This window comes from Equus quagga, unplaced genomic scaffold (assembly GCF_021613505.1).
Source record: "Equus quagga isolate Etosha38 unplaced genomic scaffold, UCLA_HA_Equagga_1.0 HiC_scaffold_4206_RagTag, whole genome shotgun sequence".
NCBI classification, from domain to species: Eukaryota; Metazoa; Chordata; class Mammalia; order Perissodactyla; family Equidae; genus Equus; species Equus quagga.
Window position 1 is genome coordinate 4,902 of NW_025793746.1, and position 19,206 is coordinate 24,107.

The 19,206-nt window shown below is 47.9% G+C and overlaps 1 gene segment (V, D, J or C); it reads right to left on the bottom strand.

Moving 5' to 3' along the window:
• Positions 1-6,965: 6,965 nt before the first annotated feature.
• LOC124232276 (immunoglobulin lambda variable 1-40-like) lies at positions 6,966-19,096 on the bottom strand. The segment is given in 4 exon segments: positions 6,966-7,317; positions 7,441-7,557; positions 18,658-18,933; positions 19,042-19,096. Coding segments are annotated over 4 exon segments (537 nt in total).
• Between the last annotated feature and the right edge of the window lie 110 nt (positions 19,097-19,206).

The following is a 19,206-nucleotide window of genomic DNA, read 5'->3' on the forward strand; positions in this document are numbered from 1 at the left end:
AATCCTTACCATTCACTGGTCTCCTCACTAATGTATGAGTTGAATAGAATATTTCACATGGCTCATTCTCTACTTGTATGAGTGAACCGTTCACTTTTCTGAGTCAGGCTAACTCTGATCCAAGCTCCAGGACACAGAAGAGGAACGTAACTGGGACAGAGCCCCTGAGACCTGGGCCCTGTGAGGGGGAGAATCTCAGAAATCAGCCCTCAGTGACCTGAGGAATCACTTGTTTGGGGGAACATGACAGAAGGGCTCTGGACTGGAGTGTGTGTCTAGACATCCATGAGCTGGGCCTCTAGGACAGTTCCTCACCTGAGAGAGGAGGCACTTGCAGGGGAGGAGCCCGGTGATGGCAGGCAATGGCCACTAGTGTGGGTTCTTGAGATGTAATCGCCCTTCTCACTCCCTCTGGGAAGAGGACATCCTCATGAGGGAGTTTTGCCCCTTTCTCCCTCTCCAGAGAGTATTGAATTTCAGCCTGGGGCCTCCCTGATTGGAGTTGGTGTCATTTCACCTGAGACTGACCCTTTGCAGAACATTAGAAAGACCAGGGCACCAGAAGCAGAGTCTTATGAGACAGGTGTCCCTGGCCTGTGTCCCCTGCCCAGCTCCTAGTGTGCACAGTAGTTGACCCAACATGAACTAATGACGAGGGTGGAGAGCAGATGATGCACATGCTGGGACCACTGAGGGAAACCTTCTGTCCTTTCCTCTCCTCTCCGACCTCAAATCTCCCAGTCATGTGGTGAGCCTGTGATTTGCCCCAGCTCCAGCCCCAGGGACAGGCCTTTCATTTTCCAAACCAATCAGACAATCCCCTCTCTGCTCACCATGATGGAGTCAGGGGAGACAGTGTGAGGTATCTCTTCCGGTCCTGTCCTCATGAAGTCTGAGATTCCTGTTCCCTGGATCAGGGAGGGCAATCTCTCTCATTCAGGAGAGTTTATTGTGTGGGTGTGATGCCTGGGACTGCAGGGACATTTTTGACCCATGTGGGATATCAGCCTAGGGACATGTGAGATCATGGACATTGGACAACTCAGATAAATCTCAGAGAAGGAGGGAAGTCCATTGAGATGACACACTTGACAACTACAACCTTCCTGTCACCACTGAACAAGGCAAGAAGGCTGTTGTCTATATTTTCATCACAAGGATGAGCTCAGGACCTCAACCCCCCACGTGTGTCCATAGACCATCATTCAGGAGGTACAGCTCACTCACATCTCACCCAGTCCCCGAGGACCAGCCTCCAAACCTCTTCCCTAAATCCCCTTCCTTCCCTCCAAAAAACATGCGGTGTCTGACCGAGGGAGAAGTGGGCTGGGTGGAGGCCCTGAGGCTCTGGGACCCTGGCATGGAGGTCACTGGACATGGGTCACAGACTCAGGTGGTGGCTGTTTTCCTAGCTGCCATCACCCCATGGAACCTCCAGCGACTGGCCCACAGCACCTCCTGCTGCCCCAGCCCTTATTCCTCTCGGCCTGACATGAGGGGTTAGGAGCCCCTCAGACAGAGATCCCCTGCCTCCACCCGTGGCTCAGCTTCTGCCTCTCACTCCCCACAGGAAGGGGTCACACCCAGGCCTTGCTCAGGCTGCAGCCTCTTGGTCACATTCAGCTCAGAATTCACTGCTGTGGCCTTCTCGCTGAGGACCATCCACAACTGTCTCCACTGTCCCCATACTGATTCCACTGCTGGGCTGAGGTGGGGTGTCATAACCCATCCCCAGTGCAGGGAATAAAAACACAAAGGCACCACAGATCTGACCCTGTGCACTCACAGTTTGGGACCCAAGAAATTTGGTCTCTGTCTCTCTTTCACTCTGTTTTCTCTCCAGCCTCTCCTTCCTGTCAAGCTGAGTCTCAGTCCTCGCTCCCTATGTGCAGAGGCTCCAGAACGACATAAGCAAGGAAGTGCTGAAGGGAGGACGTCATTGTCCCCACAGTGGGTGCTGCTCCAGTGCGGCCCCTCAGATATCAGAGGGAGGGATGGGTTAGCAGCAAATGCCAGTTAGTGGGCAGCACACGGGGTCACTGTGCCTGGTCCATGTCAGGCTCTGCAGTGGTGGCGTGTCACGTGCACCGTGACCTCTGCTTACGCTAACCCACACTTTCTCAAGGGGAAACACGTATGAATAAGTCACAACATAAATAATAAAGGTGCCCATATAACCTGTCTACTCACTGCTGACATTTTTACTCTGTTTTCATGTAAGGAAACATTCCACCATTTGTTCAATTTTTTATTTTATTACGTGCTGAAATTTGTAATTGTTTTTCTACAGATATGGTCAAATTTTTAATTTTTTATACTGGAAACAGAATCATATACATTTTGAACTACATTTTAGATTACATACTTTTAACATGAGATACTATGTTTATTCATTGTGACTCAGATAATTTTTTCATTCATCCTAATTAATTTTCAGTACAATCTCTAGACTTCTAGGTACATACTTATAGCTTTCATAATTAAAATCTAACTCTTCATATTTAAATGTTTTCTCTTTTTTTCTATTCTTGACTTGACACAAATCTCAGGGTAAACCTTTCAGAAGAGCTGTGTCGGTAGTCATCACGTACGGTCCAAGACCGAAATGGAACAATTCTAGTCTTCTCTGTTCTGGGATAATGCTTTTCTCTGGTTTAAAGATACACCATCCTTAAGCCATTGAGGAAGTAGTCCTTATTGCTTTATTTCTATATTTATTTTTACAAAGGCAGGCATGGAGATGAATTGTCATCTTCTTAAGCGTTTATTGAAAACGTCATCTGTGTTTTTCTACTTAAACCTTTGCAATGAGAAAGGAGCCAAAAAAGGATGGTTTTGAAACAAATCCACTCATTTCACTCTCACGATTGAGTCCCACTTCTGTCTCTCTTGGCTTATGGTAAACCTTTACATCCACTAATTCTGTGTTTGATTTCCAACACCAGCTGTGGAGTCTTCTTTTCCATTTCCAGAATCTTCCAGAGAGCTGACAGACCTAAGGCCTGTGCCTTCATTGAGTGATAAATGATGAACAGTGGTCTCTTCTTTGCCTTGATAAACTCTCACCGATTTCTCCTGATCTGGCTAGAGAAACACATGTTTGCAGTCTTGACACAGTCCTGAGGTCAGGGACACAAACTGTCCCGAGGATGTGGACACACAGGTGTCAAGGTACCCTCTTCCCCTCCGCCCAAGTGGGTCCTGTGACTCTCGGAGCAGCCTTGCCCCTGGGTTCCTGTTCATGCAGGAAGGTCAGTCCTCACAAGGGAGCCTGGGGTCTGAGGGCAAGGAGCCCCCAGGGAGCAAGATGCACAGAGCTGAGGGTCAGGCCCAGGGGATCAGGATGGAAGTTACTGCTCCTGGCCTCAAGAGGACAGGAAGAGGGCCACCATCCTGGGATTGGGTAAAACAGGAAAATAGAGGCATATTTTGGGTTTCTGACAAAGATCTGGGATTGGATTACATGGGTTCCTTGTGGTCAGATACTGGCAGGTTCTTAACTCGGCTGGACACATTGGCATCACCCTTCTGTTGACTCTTCCATCAATTACCTAGAGAGAATTTGTGCCCTGAAAATAAAGCTTCTGTCTGTGCAGCAGTGATGAGGGTGAGAACAGGCTGTCAGGAATGGCGCAGCCATCCTCAGAGCCGCAGCTCCCACAAAGTCTCCAGACATTCAGGGATGGCAGCAGATGAACGGCAGAGTCACCTGGATGTAGAGTCAGATGAGGAAGTGACCAGAGAGTGATGGGCTCACAGGGGGAGGGGGAGGGGCTGCATCGTGATTCCTCACAGATCTGGACACTGTGTCAAGATCATCTCATGTCTGGTCCCAGTGGCCAACCCCGTCCTAGGACAGGATCTAAGAGACCCTCAGGAAGCTTTCCTGCCAGACCTGAAGCCAGAGGGTCTGTCTCAGATGCTGTGAGAAAAGAACACCTGGGTCCACGTTTCTAGGGCTTCTGCCTGGATGCTGTTGTCGCCAGGCCACACTGATCATCTCAAGGTGCTGCTTTCTCTGCTGTGGATGATCCTGTTCCTGAGACCTGACCCGACACCACAGATGGATGTGTGAGCACAGCTTGGAAGCAGGAGCCTGAAACACATAAAAGATGGAGAAGGGGAGGTTTGGGGTCCCTGCTCATGTTGTCCACAGCCTGACTCACTTGAGGATTCACAGCAGACGTTTGGGATTGCCAGAGAGGATGATAAGTGAGGGGGAAATTGCAAAGATAACGGAGTCACCCAGTATGGGAGCCACAAAACCTGAACGTTGACTGAGAAGAAAGCTCTGGCTGTGGCGACTGTGAGGGGAGGAGCTCCCAACTCGTGTTTCATGTCTTCACTGATCAGGTGAGGAGACACTGCAAATTTAATAATAATGCTACAAAGTCAGCCCCTCGTTAGCACTGAAGGGGTGTGGACTCTTGCTGCCCAAGGAGTGTGACTCTCGGTCCCCAGCCCTCCCACACTGGAAGAGCACTGTGGCATCTGGGTTGTGCTGGTTAGTGATGCTAAGCTTCACCCTCGACTTGGAAACCAGAGCTGTTGGCCGAGGGCCATGTGGAGACCGAGAAGAGAACTGAGGTTGTGAGAGTGTGGCTGTTCCGATGGGTCTGGAGCTTTAACTGGATATCCCAGGGGCTGATGTGTCAAAATCACTCCATTCTATCCAGCGCTTTTTTCCGGGGCAGCAGATCTTGGCTTTCTATCTGGGAATCCCAGTCCCCGCAGGAGGCCGGCTCAGCAGGGAGAGAAGCAGAGTCCTGTGCGCACAGGACACGTCCACGCTGCAGGGAGCAGGGCAGCCCTGGGCAGTGTGCCTACACATGTGTCAGGGAGCCATTAAAGGTGTGGTGTTCAAGGTCAGTGAGGAACAGGGGGACCCAAGGCATGGTGAGGACAACCTGAACCCTGCCCCTTAAGGCCCCAAAGCTAAGGCACAGCTACCTCACATCTCTCATCCTCCTCCACACCCAGAGGGAAGGGAGGGGCCTGTGGAGGTTCATGTTACATGTCAGCTTATGTATGCCATGATATTCCGTCAGGACCCAGATATTTGGTCATACATTACTCTAAGAGTTTCTGTGAATGCATGTTTTCAATGAGATTAATAATTAAATCAGTAAACATTGATTGAAATTGATTACTATCCATAATGTGGGTGGGCCTCATCCAATCAGTTGAAGGACTTGACAGAGAGAAGACTGACCTCCCCTAGGAAGAGGGAATTCTGCCAGCTGACTGCCTTCAGAACCCAACTGTAACTTCTACTCTTCCTTCCCTGGGTCTCTAGCCTGCCAGCCTTCTGCACATTTTGGACTTGCCAGTCTCTATTATCATGTGAAACAATTTCTTAAAATAAATTTCCATAGATAGATACACACATACATACACACATAGGTAGATGGATAGACGATAGTCAGATACATACATAGATACATGGATAAAGAGAGAGAGAGACACATCCTACTGATTCTGTGCTCAGGAGAACCATAAGTCATACACAGCCCTTCATCCAAATCTCTGCCTGCTCTTCGCTCGTTCTGGCCCTTTGCAGGGTCCTGTCCTGTGGAACAATCTGTGATACGCGGTGGCACAAGGGCAGCCTGTGCTCTGGGCCCTACACAGACCTCAGGAGGTCGTGGTCACAGGGAAGCAGAGGTCCAGGAATATTCCTGGATGGTTGTGCACTGTACACAACCCCACGAGACCAGGCTGTCGGCGCTCCATTTGTTGAAGGACGGATTCACACTCTTTCTGCGACAGGCCAGGCAGCTATCGCCAGTAATACATGATTTTGTGAGAAGGGCCTTTGGGTTTCCTGTCCAGGATTCATGGATGCAGGTTCCACTTCTGAGCCTTGGAAATGATGTCAGGGACCCTGGGAGCACCTTCTTCCTGAGAGCCGCTGGGTCACAATCCTCATGCACAGGTGACAGATCAGAAGGTGCTCCTTGTGGTGAGGAGACAACAAGAAACCCATCACCCCCGGCGCACATGGTGGGTGCCAGCACGGGCTCAGGGCCCAGTGGCATCCAGCCCTGGCCTGCTGCACCCACCCTCTGCCCGTCAGCCCTCAGAGCAGGTTCCCCACCTGGCCTCTGACTCTTCTGGGACTAACGCTGCTCTCCTTGCCTCACCTTGATCATCGAAAACAACCTCTCTGTTTCTGGAGTTCAAAGACGATGCTCCACCCCTCCCTTCCCAGATGGATCAGCTCCCCGGGAGGGAGAGAAGGAGCATCCCAGGGCTGTGAGCCATTTATGTCTGCTCTTCGCATTTTCTTTCTTTGCTGAGATCTTCTCCCTCATGGTTCATCGTGATTACATTTTACCTGAAGACCTTGCAGTGAGTCTTTGGATCATTTCGGGAAGAACTGTTATCTTAGTGACAGTCAGTTTTTTGACCCAGAAACTAGGAATATCTATTCATTCATTTATTTTTTAAATTTCTCTTGAAAGGTTTTGTAATTTTCAGTATACAAGATTTGCAATTTTTCTCAGATATATCCACGTTTCATTAAATATTAGTAATGTTGTATGTTATTGTTTTTCTTTTAAAAATTGAAGGTTCATTACTGCTATATAGAATACAATTAATTTCTGCATCTTGGCATTTTATCACAAAATCCAAACTGAAACAGTCAGACCGGAAGCATATCGCAGTCACTCGACCCTGCGCTGGGCATGGGCAGACTCGATCTCTTTTGGCCTCCTCAAATGTCTCCACTGAGAGAATCTTCTCTCTCAACAAGCAATTTTTGTCTATGCAAACATGAGTTGGATAAGAATATATTAGCAATGATATTCTTCATGATATGAAGAAAAGGGTATGACTTTGTCAACTGTTCTGGTTCTAGGAAAATCAGGTCTTGTCTAAGATGTGACAGCAGAAGCCATCTCCTGAGCCACCATAGGGGCAAGCGCACCAGACCAGGAGAGTGGGGGGGGGGGCGGTTTGTGTCTCACGTCCTCGGGGGTCTGGAGCACATGTGAGCATTAGTGACGCCGGGCCATGTGTTACAGTAATAGTGAGCCTCGTCCTCAGGTCGCAGCCCGGGGACGAGCAGAACACCAGAGTTAGTTGTGTCATCTTTGGATCCAGAGAAGTGGCTGGGGATCCTGGGCCCTGATGCTCATTTGAGTCTGTGTGGCAGAGCAAGAGATACCTGGGGGCTCCCTGGCTTTGACTGGTCCAGAATATCCTGTATCCACCAACACTGATGTCACTGCTGGCAGTGCAGGTGAGTCTGGCATATGCTCCAGGTGATGCAGAGGCAAGGTGGCTGAGTCAGCACTGGCCGGGAGAGGGAACCTGCAGACACAGACACCCGTGGATGATGAGGCAGAGACTAAGGTTAAGCAGCTAGAGGGTCTCAGCCACAGGGGGCTGACACAGGCTCAGGAGCTGACTCTGGACACTGCAGACTGTCCCTACCTGTGCAGGGAGAGAGAGGCATGAGGAGGAGAGGAGTCCCGGCCGTGGTGCACACAGCCTGCTGGGGCCCCAGATCAGGGCTGGGTGGCCCCCAAATCTTTGATCTTCTCCATTGACCTGAAAGAGAAGGGGCTGCTCACACAAATTTGTTCCCCCTAATGATGATCCCACTTTTATCCTGAGAACCAGCTGAGTCTGAGCTTGATTCCTCAGATGGAGGAGCTGATGGGTGAGTTCAGAGTTTGCCCCATCAGAGGGACCAGGGAGGAAGCAGCTGAGGGACCTTACTCAGACCTGTGAGCAGAGAGGACACAGCTACTGAGACCCCTCAGCAAACACAAGCACCAATGTCCCAGCCCTGGAGGATTTGAGGGATTACACAGCAGGGGGCACCCAAGGTGCAACCTTGGGGAAGACCCACAGAGCCCCCTGCTGCTCACTGTTCTAACTTCAGTCTCAGGTTGGAAATAATGTCAGGGACACTGGCTTGACAGCCTGGTCACTGTGGGTCCACAAACATCCATGCGCCACACCCCGTGCTCTGCCCCCACGTAAGTGATATTGATAAACAACCTAACTGTGGGCTTCCTGGACTACTAGGAGGAAGAGATGTGGAAATCTGACCACAGGACAGTGAGACTGAGTCTGCAGTGAGCGAGGAAGCAGAGGGCTCTGGGAGCAAAGACCCGAGCAGCTCCTTCCACAGGGGCCACATGAAGGAGCCACTGGAGCCCTGGGTCTGAATGGAGACCGGGGTTCTGCTGGTGGACAAAGCAATAACTGTTCCTAGGAAATGTGCTTGATTCTTGGAAGATCGGCAGTGTTTGCAAATACTCAGAGACATTAAGTAGACTAGGTTGGTGGTTGGGTGGCAAACCATACAGGAGACCTTTGCAGTGGTCTACGACACTGAAGCTGTGGCTCTGAGGAGAGCTGGAGCCCGATTCGAAAGAACTTTTTCTTTCACCAAGAAGGGATTGAGATGTATTTATGACAGCTTTAGTGAGGTTTAATTTTCAAATAATCAACTGCCATTTTAAAGTGCGTAATTTGGCAAGCTCTCATGAATATATGAACACACTGGTGAATCCATCACCACCGTCAAGGCAATGACTGTATCTGTCATTATGTTGACATCACCAGTTTGAAACCACTCCATCCCGCCATCCCCTCCCCAATCCCTAGGTGATTGCTGATCTGCTTTTGTCTTTATAAATTAATGTCCATTGTGTAGAATTTTATATAATTCAAATCTTTCTTCTGGTTTCCCAGCTTTACTTGTCTGGCTTCCTTCATTGAGCATATGTATTTTGACACCCATCCCTGTTTTCACAGTTATCCACAGGCCATTCCTGGGTGCACAGTATGGACGGGCCGCAGTCTGCTTCTCCATCCGCCTGTTCATGAGCGTTTGGGTCTTTTACACTTTGGGCTATTTATACATAAAGCCGTTATTTATGTTAGAAGTAAATTTATTTGTTTGCATTTATTTAATATGTGAATTTCATATATTAAGTAGTTAAAATAAAATTTAATATGTAACTATGTTATAAATGAATAAACCTGCTGAGTATTTGTGTACAAGTCTTTGAATGAGTATGCACTTTATTTTTTCTTGGGTAAACAGAGCAGTTGGGTCTTAAGAAGCTATATATTTAACCCTTTTAGAAACTGCTCAACTGTTTTCCTAACTAGTTTGTCGATTCCGTGCTCCCACCAGCCGTGTGAGAGTAGCTTTGCCACCTCCTCTCAGTATTGTACTTTTGTCCCTTCTCATGTAGGTTTAGTGGCATATAATTTTCATTTTAATTTGCATTTCCATAATATATAATGATGTTGAAAAATTTTTCATGAGCTTATTTGCTATCATGTATCATCTTTGGTGCAGTGTCTGTTGAAATATCTTTCCTAATTTTAAATTGAACTCTCCTGTAATTATTGAATGGGAAGAACTCTGCAACATATTATCCACACAAGTCTTTTATTAGGTAAGTGATTTGCATGCATATTCTCCCAGTCGATGGCTGTCTTGTCCTTCTATTAGCAGTGACTTTCAAAGTGCAGGGTATTTCATTTTTGATGAATTCCAAATTATCAATTTGTTTTTTTGGTTTTTCTTTTTTTGGTTGGAGCTTTTGGTGTTGCAACTAAAAGGTCTTTTCCAGCGTGAGCATTCTTACATATTTCCCTTTATGACATTGTTTTATTTCTTTCTTTTTTGTTTTGCTTAAATATATAAAACTGGAAAAGCTGAGTCAAACTAAATGTTTAGATTTCAATTTATCAGAAATTGGCAAAAGTTTTCAAAGCATCTCACATTCCAAATGAGTAATATAGGTGAGTTCCTCTGGACCCACATCCCTGTCAACATTTGGTTTGTTAGACTTTCTCATTCCATCAGTTTCTGTAGGTGCATAGTTTCTTTTTCGTTTTTTTTTTTTTTTTTTGAGGAATATTGACCCTGAGCTAACATTTGCTGCCAATCCTCCTCTTGTTGCTGAGGAAGACTGGCCCTGAGCTAAGACCCGTGCCCATCTTCTGCTACTTTATATGTGGGACCCCTGCCACAGCATGGCTTGCTGAGAGGTGCCATGTCCACACCCAGGATCCAAATCAGCGAACCCAGGGACGTCAAATTGGAAGGTGCAAATTCAACCACTGCCACCACCAGGCCGGCCCCAAGTAGGTGCATAATTTCTGTAGGTGCATATTCCTTCCTCTCCATTAAGCCGAGGCAGCTCTGATTGTGCTAATTGGCTCACTATGGGCCACCTTTTGGTCCAGGTCTCATTATAGTTGGAATTTCCCTTTTGCTGATGACTTATAAGGCCAAGCACTTTTTAAAATTTTTTATTATTTATTTTCCTTTGTGAATTGTTTGTTCAGATCTTTTGCCCATTTTAATGGATTGTTTCTCTTTTTATGTGAAAATAGCGATTATTAATGTACTTTTGATGTAGCCATTTTGGTCACACATGTGTCATATGACATCTGGGCAGTTAGTGTGGAAGGTGAGGAGAAGTGACCAGGCCATGGTGGGCACACCCAGGCCTGTTGAGGACTCACAGTGCAGACAGAGCTGTCCCAAGTCTGTGTGTCTTTTATCACCCAAGCTCCAAGGGAACTAGGGCTCTCTCAGTCCCTTGGGCACCATCTGTCCCCAGGCCCCAGGGGCGGTAGGAAGTCACCCCCTGTGGGTCCCAGTGAGCACTGAGCCGGGCCGTGGATGAGCGAGGGGAGGAAAGGGCAGGCAGGATTCCGGCTGCACCGGCCGCCTCTGAGGCTGGAGTGCGTGCTTTTCAACAGGTCACAGAGTCCTGCCTTTCAGTCTCAGGGGTGTCAAGGTGGCCTTAATGCATCTTTCTCATTTCTCCCTCATTTTTCTGGATTAGCACCTCTTTTCTTCACTGTGATGGGGTCAGCCCCTCCTCCTTCTCTCTCACTCACCAAACCCACGTCCTGGACACCTGAGATAAAATGTCTCAAGATATAAGAAAGAGTCAAGTGCGTTTACTCCCACCATTCTTACTGTTCCTATGTCTCTCTGCCTCTGTCTCTTTCTCTCCTCCTTAAATTAGCATGTGCTTTCGAGTTCATTGCAAGAGTTCTAAAATCCTTGGTCCAGAAGATCAGTGAGATACCTCTAAGGTGGTCACTCCAATGAACTCCAGTGAGGCAGGAGTGAGGGGCATCATCCTGGGGTTTCCACCTGGAGAGGAGAGTATTCCTGTTCCCCTAGGGAATGACACCGCACGAGACAGCAGGGTGCACCAGGTTTGCTTTCTACATTTGCACCATTACTGCAGGACCAGGTCACTCTGTAGCAGCTTTCCAGCTGCCTGCTGCCTGGGGAGCTCATGGTAGGAAGCTATATGCCTTGCTCTTCCCTGGAGAAACAAGAAGAAAAAATCCAACACTTTTGATAGTCAGGACACCAGACACTCTTTCTGGGAGCCATGTGACAGTGTCGGTAGCAGGTCAGAAGAAACAGGATCATCCCACTTCCCCATTCATCTGGATCACTGTTGCTTCAACAAATGACACAGCAATGCTGTGAGATGCTCCACAGAATGGCTGGTGGGGATGGTTGAGTAGCAGTCAGCCCCAGAGCTGGAGCCCCAGAAATGATCAGGAATTCCATCCCCCTTGCTGTGGCTTCCTTCACTCTTCAGGCACGTCACATCCTGAGGGGTCTTCCTAGGGTGCTGTTGATTCCATCCCATGTAGAAGGTGCTCTGCTCACTGCTCAGGGTGCAGCTGAGCATGGCCAAAGCTCCCAGGGAGGCAGACGCAGAGAGTAACTGAGTCACACAGGCTGACTGAGTCTGGAAACACAAACAGCCATTATGGTGGAGGGATGGAAAGAGAGAGGGACGTTTCCTCCGTGTGGTTGGGAGGTAGTTTAGTGGGCTGGGGAATCAGGACCGTCCTGACCTGAGCAGTGCAGGAGGAAGGGGAGGAGAGTGGAATCCAGGCCGTAGTGCAGACGCCCCGGAGCTCTGCTGAGATGGAAATGCTGCAGGTCTCTCTCATCCTCCTCAATCCCCAGAGAATAGAGCCCTTCATACAAATTTGTTCCTCTTCTCCTGGCCAACCAAACACCTCCTCGGTTCATGTTTGCCTCTCCCACCACACACACAATGTCCTGAGATCATTATTTCTGGGAGGGATAGACCTGGGCTGAGACTGGGCTGAGAATCACCAGGAACCCCGAGAAATCCAGCTCCTGGGCCCAGGGGGCAGTGAGCAGAGACCAGGGTACAGGTGTCTGGTTTCGCAGCTCTCAAAGATCCCTTGGCAGCAAGCCTACAGCACCCCTGCTGCCCCAGGCCCAGGTCCATCATATCTGTGACCAGAGGACAGGTGACCCTGCCAGAGGCTCCTGCCTCCCCCACTGCTTTGATCACTGCCATTCCCTGAGGGCAGAGCGAGGCCCTCCTCAGGGGCAGCCTCCCACCTCATTTCAGTCTGTCGTTGTCTGCTTGGGCCTCCTCAGCAGGAATCAGAGACAGAATTCACGCACTTTGCAAGGAGTCCTCAGGGGAAGGGGCCTCATATGCAAACCCTACATGAAGGAAAACATTCATTAGCTGAGAACAGGGACAGGTCAGCCATGAAGTCACTTCCCAGGCTGCTCAGGAATCCAGGTCCCTTTCCTCCTGCCTGACCCCTCACTAGATGTGCACAGAGGACACACGGGGGTGAGAGTTTTGAGGATGAAGGCGCACACTGGGTAGCTCCCTGGGGAATGAGGAGAAGCCCAGGGAGGAGAAGGGGAAGGGACTCCTGTGGCTGGAAGAGTCAGGAAACTCGAGGGTCCTTAGGAACTAAGGGACCAGAGAGGTCGGGAAAGGAGAAGGGATGTGAGGAGCACTCCTGAGGAAAGATCTGGGAAAAAGTCCATGTCTTTTCTTCAGGAAGTCATCACAAATGACATTCTTTGAAGCATTTTCCTCAAACCTCTGAATCATTGTGAACAGAGCCTGGGCCCAGGGGAATGTGACATGTGTAGCTATTAGGATCAATCTTTCCTATTAGAGAGTTTTGAAAAGAATGTGGTTCATACTCAAGAACCAATGCTCTGGGCAGGGGTGGGGAGGTTAAAAACGAGAACGATTTATATGCTTTTATCTGGCAAAATGTCCACTCTACATGATTTTGCCAGAAAGATCACCTCCAGCCAAAAATAAAACAAAAAAAACAAAAACTTTTACCAAAATAAAATAAAACAAAATAAGCAGATAATAAGATCAAATAATAAGATTTCTATAGCCAGAAAACTTTGAGAATTCTATGCACCAGACTCTTAGCTCACTTGAGTCTGGGGAGTTGTTAGGGGCAGAGAGCACATCCTGGCTGTCAGTTTGGTGCGCTCTCTGTGTGTTACAGTGGGGTTGCGTTATCTTGAGATATTAATACACCAAAATGTTTAAATGGATTAGTGAAAATCTAAAGTCATTATTTAATCAAGAGTAGTCAATGAATTTTCCTGGGGGAAAAAAGCTCTATTTTAATTTTGCATTTACAATGATACCACCTCTTGAAATATTATTTTCTCTGTAAGTTTTGTTATTTTTAAACAATTTTGATTAAATCACACAACAGGGACTTTATTAAATTTTCTTCATTATTGAGCAGAAATTAATTTTTACAAAATATTTGCACCTTGAGTTTTTTTGGCACTGCTTCCTTTCTGATGATGCAGAAATGTTCATTGTGAATTTTATTTTGCTTTTCCTTCCACTTCAATAAACAAGGATTTGCAGGTCTGCCTAGTCTCTCACACACAGGATGAGGCTGCCTGTGTACCCTCTCCCCATGGATGCTCTCTCCCTGGTGGGACCCCCTCAGCTCTCAGGCTCAGGGCAGAGAGAGGAGCACGGGCACAGCTGACTCTCTCCCAGTTCAGGCCCCATCCTGATCCAGTACTACTCGGCCTGTGTAGTGAGGAGCATGTCTTCAATAGCAAATGTTTACTGAACACCGATCTGGTGTTCAGTCTGGGGGTTGGCAGTGGAATTCTAGGCTGTGCTAGACAGCCTCATCCCTGCTCATAGAGCTGAACCTGAAGAAGAGACACGACGGTGGGAGGCATACAGGGGGTCTCCCTTCCTCACTTTCACCACTGGAGGCAGGAGACCAGAGCAGACACTGCTGCACTCATGGGTCTGTGGGGGATTGAAGGTTTGTGGGATCACAGGGGAGCAGGGAGTCAGAGACAACACGAGAGCTGAGAGGACATGGGCAGGACTTGAAGATTCCCTGGGTTTAGGTGAAGATGTAGAGAAGTCCAAAAAGTGGACACAAACAGAGGAAGACAGAGATAAATAACATGACCCCGGAGATATGGGCTACTAGGAAAAATCGGATTAGTTAGCAGGGCAAGTGCCTTAGGAATCCCAGATGTGGTTTGGTTTATCAGGTGAAGGGTCTTGCTCACTAGTTGAGCGTGACCTACTGGGAGTGCTGGAAAGGAAGACAGGGAGAGGCCATATGTCAGGAAGGTGAGAAGTGAAGAGTGGGTGAGAGAGTCAACAGAGAGAGGACAGATTCCCCTTTAGGAAAGATCGGATGGGAAGTGTAAGATGGAGGAATCTAAAGTCTAGCTGCCCTTCTCCATATTTTTCTTGTAAATGGAATCACGTTAATTTGTAGACTTTTACACAGAAGAGAAATCCAAAGCTCCTAGATTTATTACCCTTGAAGACATTAACCAGTTTATTTCCAACGTAGAAAACTGGCTTCCTTGGCCCAGTCTTGGTAGAATAAATGTACTGTATTTAGAAAATACTCTTTAAAATCTATTACTGTCTCACTAGTCTCCTCAATGAAATATAAGTTGAATAAATTTTTGACACATGTTCTTACTCCATATGCTTAACTTTTGGAAAATTTTCCCTGACAATTTAGGTTACTTACTGAGATTTCTGAGAGGATCCTTCTATCTAATCTATTGACACTGTGGTGACTGAGGACTGGAATCTTTAAGGTCAGGAATCGCTTCTCTCGAGTCCTGAAGTGATTCCCAGGAACAACTAAAACTTTGATTTTCTGATGCTATATTTTTCTAAAACTCCACCCCCGACACACATGTTTGTGACAATGGGCTGAAGATGCTTGGTTGGGGTCATTAGCTGACTGGTGGAAAGGAAATGAGAACATAAGAGAGATGGTAGAATTTGGGAAAAATCAATGATTCTAGGTCTGAGGACATTACATGATATGATTGGATAGACAAAGGACATTCCAGAAGGACCTTGACATGTAGAGTCCAGGTGGAGGAAAAACCAGGACAGTTCAACTGCAGCTCTTAATAGTTTTCTCTATGTCCTCGATGGGCAGAGTCACAGCAGAGGTAGCGTCAGGCTGAGTGCTCTCATTCCCTTGGAAATTTACTCTGTGATGTGGACACTCCCAGAAATGACACAGTGGTGGCCAAGGGAGCAGTTGCTGTGGTTTGGGAGCAAAAGGAACTTCCATGTGGAGCATGTGGACAGAGGTATTGGTTCATGTGATGGTCCCTGAGTCTGGTCCACATTGGAGAGAGTGAAGGCAGGGAGAGGTGTCCAGTGAGCTTTGGAAGATGCCACCATGGAGGTTTCTTGAGCCTTCTTTACCTTCTTACTAAACCTGGGAAGAAGAGGTCATCAAGAGAAAGCTTTTTTTTTTTCTTCTTTCTTCCTCTCATGAGACTACCTAAATTTCAGATCAACACGTTGTGGATGGGAATGAATCTGTCTTGTCCCAGAATTGATCTCTTGTAGGAATATCGGAAAGGCCAGGGAGCCAAGCTGTGGCTTTATGATACGGGAACAGTCTGGCCTGTGTCCCCTTCCCAGATCCGAGTGTCCACAGTACATGCCCCAACCTGAACTGACGATGAGGGTGCAGGGAAGAGTGAGGAAATGTTAGAGACCTATTTGGTAAAACTTCTATCATTTTCTTCTCCTATTTGGACTCCAAGTCTCCCAGACATGCAGTTGGCCTAGGATTGACCACACGTGCTCCTGGATAGCCCTTGTGTTACCTAAACCAGTCAGACAATCCCCTCCCTGCTCACCATGGTGGAGCTGGGTGATGGTGTAAGCGAGCTCATCCAGCCCTCCTGAAAGCTGATTTCCTGATCAGTGGAACAGGGAGGGCAAGTCTCTCTCCTTATGGACTGATTGTTGTGTGGATATGATGCCTGGGACTGCAGAGGCAAGTTTGGTCCATGTGGGAAAACAGCCTGGAGACTCTCTATATACTCATGGAGGACGTAGAGACAATCACAGAGAATCCAGCAGCGTTCATCAGCCCTGCTTACAGTTGGTCCTTGTGAAATTTTGCCATTTGTCTTCCTGATACCACAATCCAAACTTTGTAGCCCACCCTGAATTTCTGGTTCTAAACAGACTGAAGTATCCCTCTGTCCCTCCTTCCTCGGAGAGAATTCTCCAGACCAAAGAATGTTAAGCAGCCAGGTTGAAAGCCCCTGCAAGATGAGGTTCTCTCCTACGTGACGGGGGTCTCTGTGCCTGGCTCAGGGCCACTTTAAACTCACTTTAGCTCATATGTGTTTAACAATTGAAGGGACTGATTGAACTTCTGGAAAATCATATCTTCTGAATGAACGTATTAACCTAGTGATAGCATGACATACATATCTTAGAAAAATCCTCTCACCATTTTCATTTGGTTCTAATGTAAAGCATTGCCTAAGTCCTTCCTCCCTCCTCATCCCTGCAGTGAAGGGCTGTCTTTCTCTAGGTGCATCCATCACATTTTGATTTCTAATAGAGTTTTCTATATTTCTCCTACTAGACTGTGTTCATCCTGGGACCTAATGAGCCCATCCTAACACCTGCTTCCCAGCACATCCTTCCCCGTCCCCCAGTGGATGACTGGGATCAGGATGTGTGGACATGTCTGCCTTGACCCTGCCCAGTGGGAGAGCAGACCCCCTGCTCTGAGGCCTGGGGTTGCATCTGCAAATGAGTCGTCTCAGGGTCATCAGCCTGTCCATTCCTCTTGGCTCATTTTTCTCATCAACAGAATGACAGATGTAGCCAATTAGGGGTTATCTATTCATGATACATAAAAGAACTTTCTGGAAGCATGTAAACACAAACCTATTACAGAATCCCACTTATTGAGTTTAAAATTAAGTAATCTGGTGGAAATTGTGGTTTTCATCTTTTCCAAAGTGGAAGATTTCTAATATGGGGGCAGCATTGCGAAGGAGGGGACTGAGTTCATCCTTCACATTCTATTCCTCCAACAACATGATAAAGTTTAACAGGCACAGGTGTAGTTTACATCAAATGTGAGATGAAAGTAAACCAAGATGTGCATTCCTAGGACTTCTTGTGAACAGTCCCATTTGTCAGGAGCTGATCATGTCTCCTGAAAATATAAGGTTTAAATAATCCTGTCATAAATATATGGGGTCATCATGTTGTCTCAAGTAATCGACTCACTTACGTCCCGCACTGTTCCCAAGAGCCCAGCCTCGGTTCCTCTCTTTCCCATTTTCATTCTTCAGTCCCTCCTACCTTCAAGACATGGGGACCCTGACCTTTCTTCTCCATCCCACCTGCTCCTCCCCTCCTCCAGGGCTCCTAGTCTGACATCGTATCATCCACACCCCCACCTGGTCCCTGCCTTCACTCTCCCCTCCTCCTAGTTCACCTTCTATGCAGCACCTGGATTAAATACACTTAAATCACATTCTGCTGTTTCCTTGTTCACCCCCCCTAATTCTCCCATCTCCACCAACCGCCATGCCTCTCCCCACTCTCCCAGGACATCTTTCTTTCAAAGCATGTTTTGTTTGTTCGTTCTCTCTCTTCCCCTGAGAGTGTCAGCTTCCTGAGCATGGGGACTTTCCCATATTTTCCACCTACTATCCTAAGCTCCTAACCAAAGTCTGACACATAATAGGTGTTCAATAAATTGTGTGGATGCACATCATCTGGACAGTTATCCTGAGTCAAACATAGCTGGACTCTGTGTCCTTGGTTCTTTTCTGACCCCTTGATATGGACTGAACTCTGTCCTTCAACATCCTATGTTGAGACTCTAACCCCCAGTGTGACTGTCTTTGGATATAAGGCATTAAAGGAGGTAATTAAGGTAAAAGAGTTCATGGGGGGTTCTCCTAAGCAAGTAGGGCTGGTGTCTTTTAAAAAGAGGAAGAGAAACCAGGGGTAAGTACACAGAGAAAAAGCCATGTGAGGAGACAGTAAGAATGTACACATCTGTGGGCCAAGGAGGGTGGCCTCAGGAAAAAACAAACCTGCCAGCACCTTGATCTTGGACTTCCAGCCCGTAGAACTGTGAGAAAATACCTTTCTTTGGGTTAAGCCAACTCATCTGTGTTTTTTCGCTGTGGCAGCCCTGCCGGACTAACACACTGCATGGATGCTGTGGCCAGCGCCGCCTGCCTCCACATCCAGGAATGTCTGCTCGATTTGAGAAAATCAATAATGTGTTCAAACCAGACACAGGCAGTGGGGGAAGAATGGGAGAGGACGAGGACACAGTCTCTAAACAAAGCATCCTGGATTGAGTCATAGAAAGTTTGGGGCCAAAGAAACCAAGGAAGCAGCTGACATGGCCAAGGAGTGGGGGCTGCACAGGGAAGCCCCATGGCTGGGTGGGAAGCAGGTTTCTGTCTCACTTCCCCACAGGCCTGGAGCACTGTGTGAGCACTCAGGCTGTCATCATAGCACTCACAGTAATAATCAGCGTCGTCCTCAGACTTGAGCCCAGTGATGGTCAGGGTAGCCGAGTTGCCAGACTTGGAGCCAGAGAATCCTTCTGGGACCCCAGATGGCTGTTTGCTGTTATCATAGATGATGAGTTTGGGGGCCATTCCCGGGAGCTGTTGGTACCAGTGCACATCATAATCACTGATGTCGGAGCTGCTTCCAGTGCAGGAGATGGTGACCCTCTGGCCCAGATTCCCAGACACTGAGGCCTGCTGAGTCAGCACAGACTGGGCCCAGGATCCTAGAAGAGGGAAAGACACAGAGATGGTGATGCTGGGGTCTAGAAACAAGATGAGAAAGCAGGGTGACATGTATCTTCCCAGGGCCCCTTGTCCCCATTACTAGTCACCTGTGCAGAGAACAATGAGGGTGAGGAGAGGGGTCCAGGCCATGGTGGAGGTCATCACCGATTCCCACCGTCTGTGGCCCCACAACTGAAGCAGAGCTTCTCCCAGATCTCTCTCTTCCCCTCTTCATACTCTAACAGAGGGAGGGCCCACACATGCACATCAGA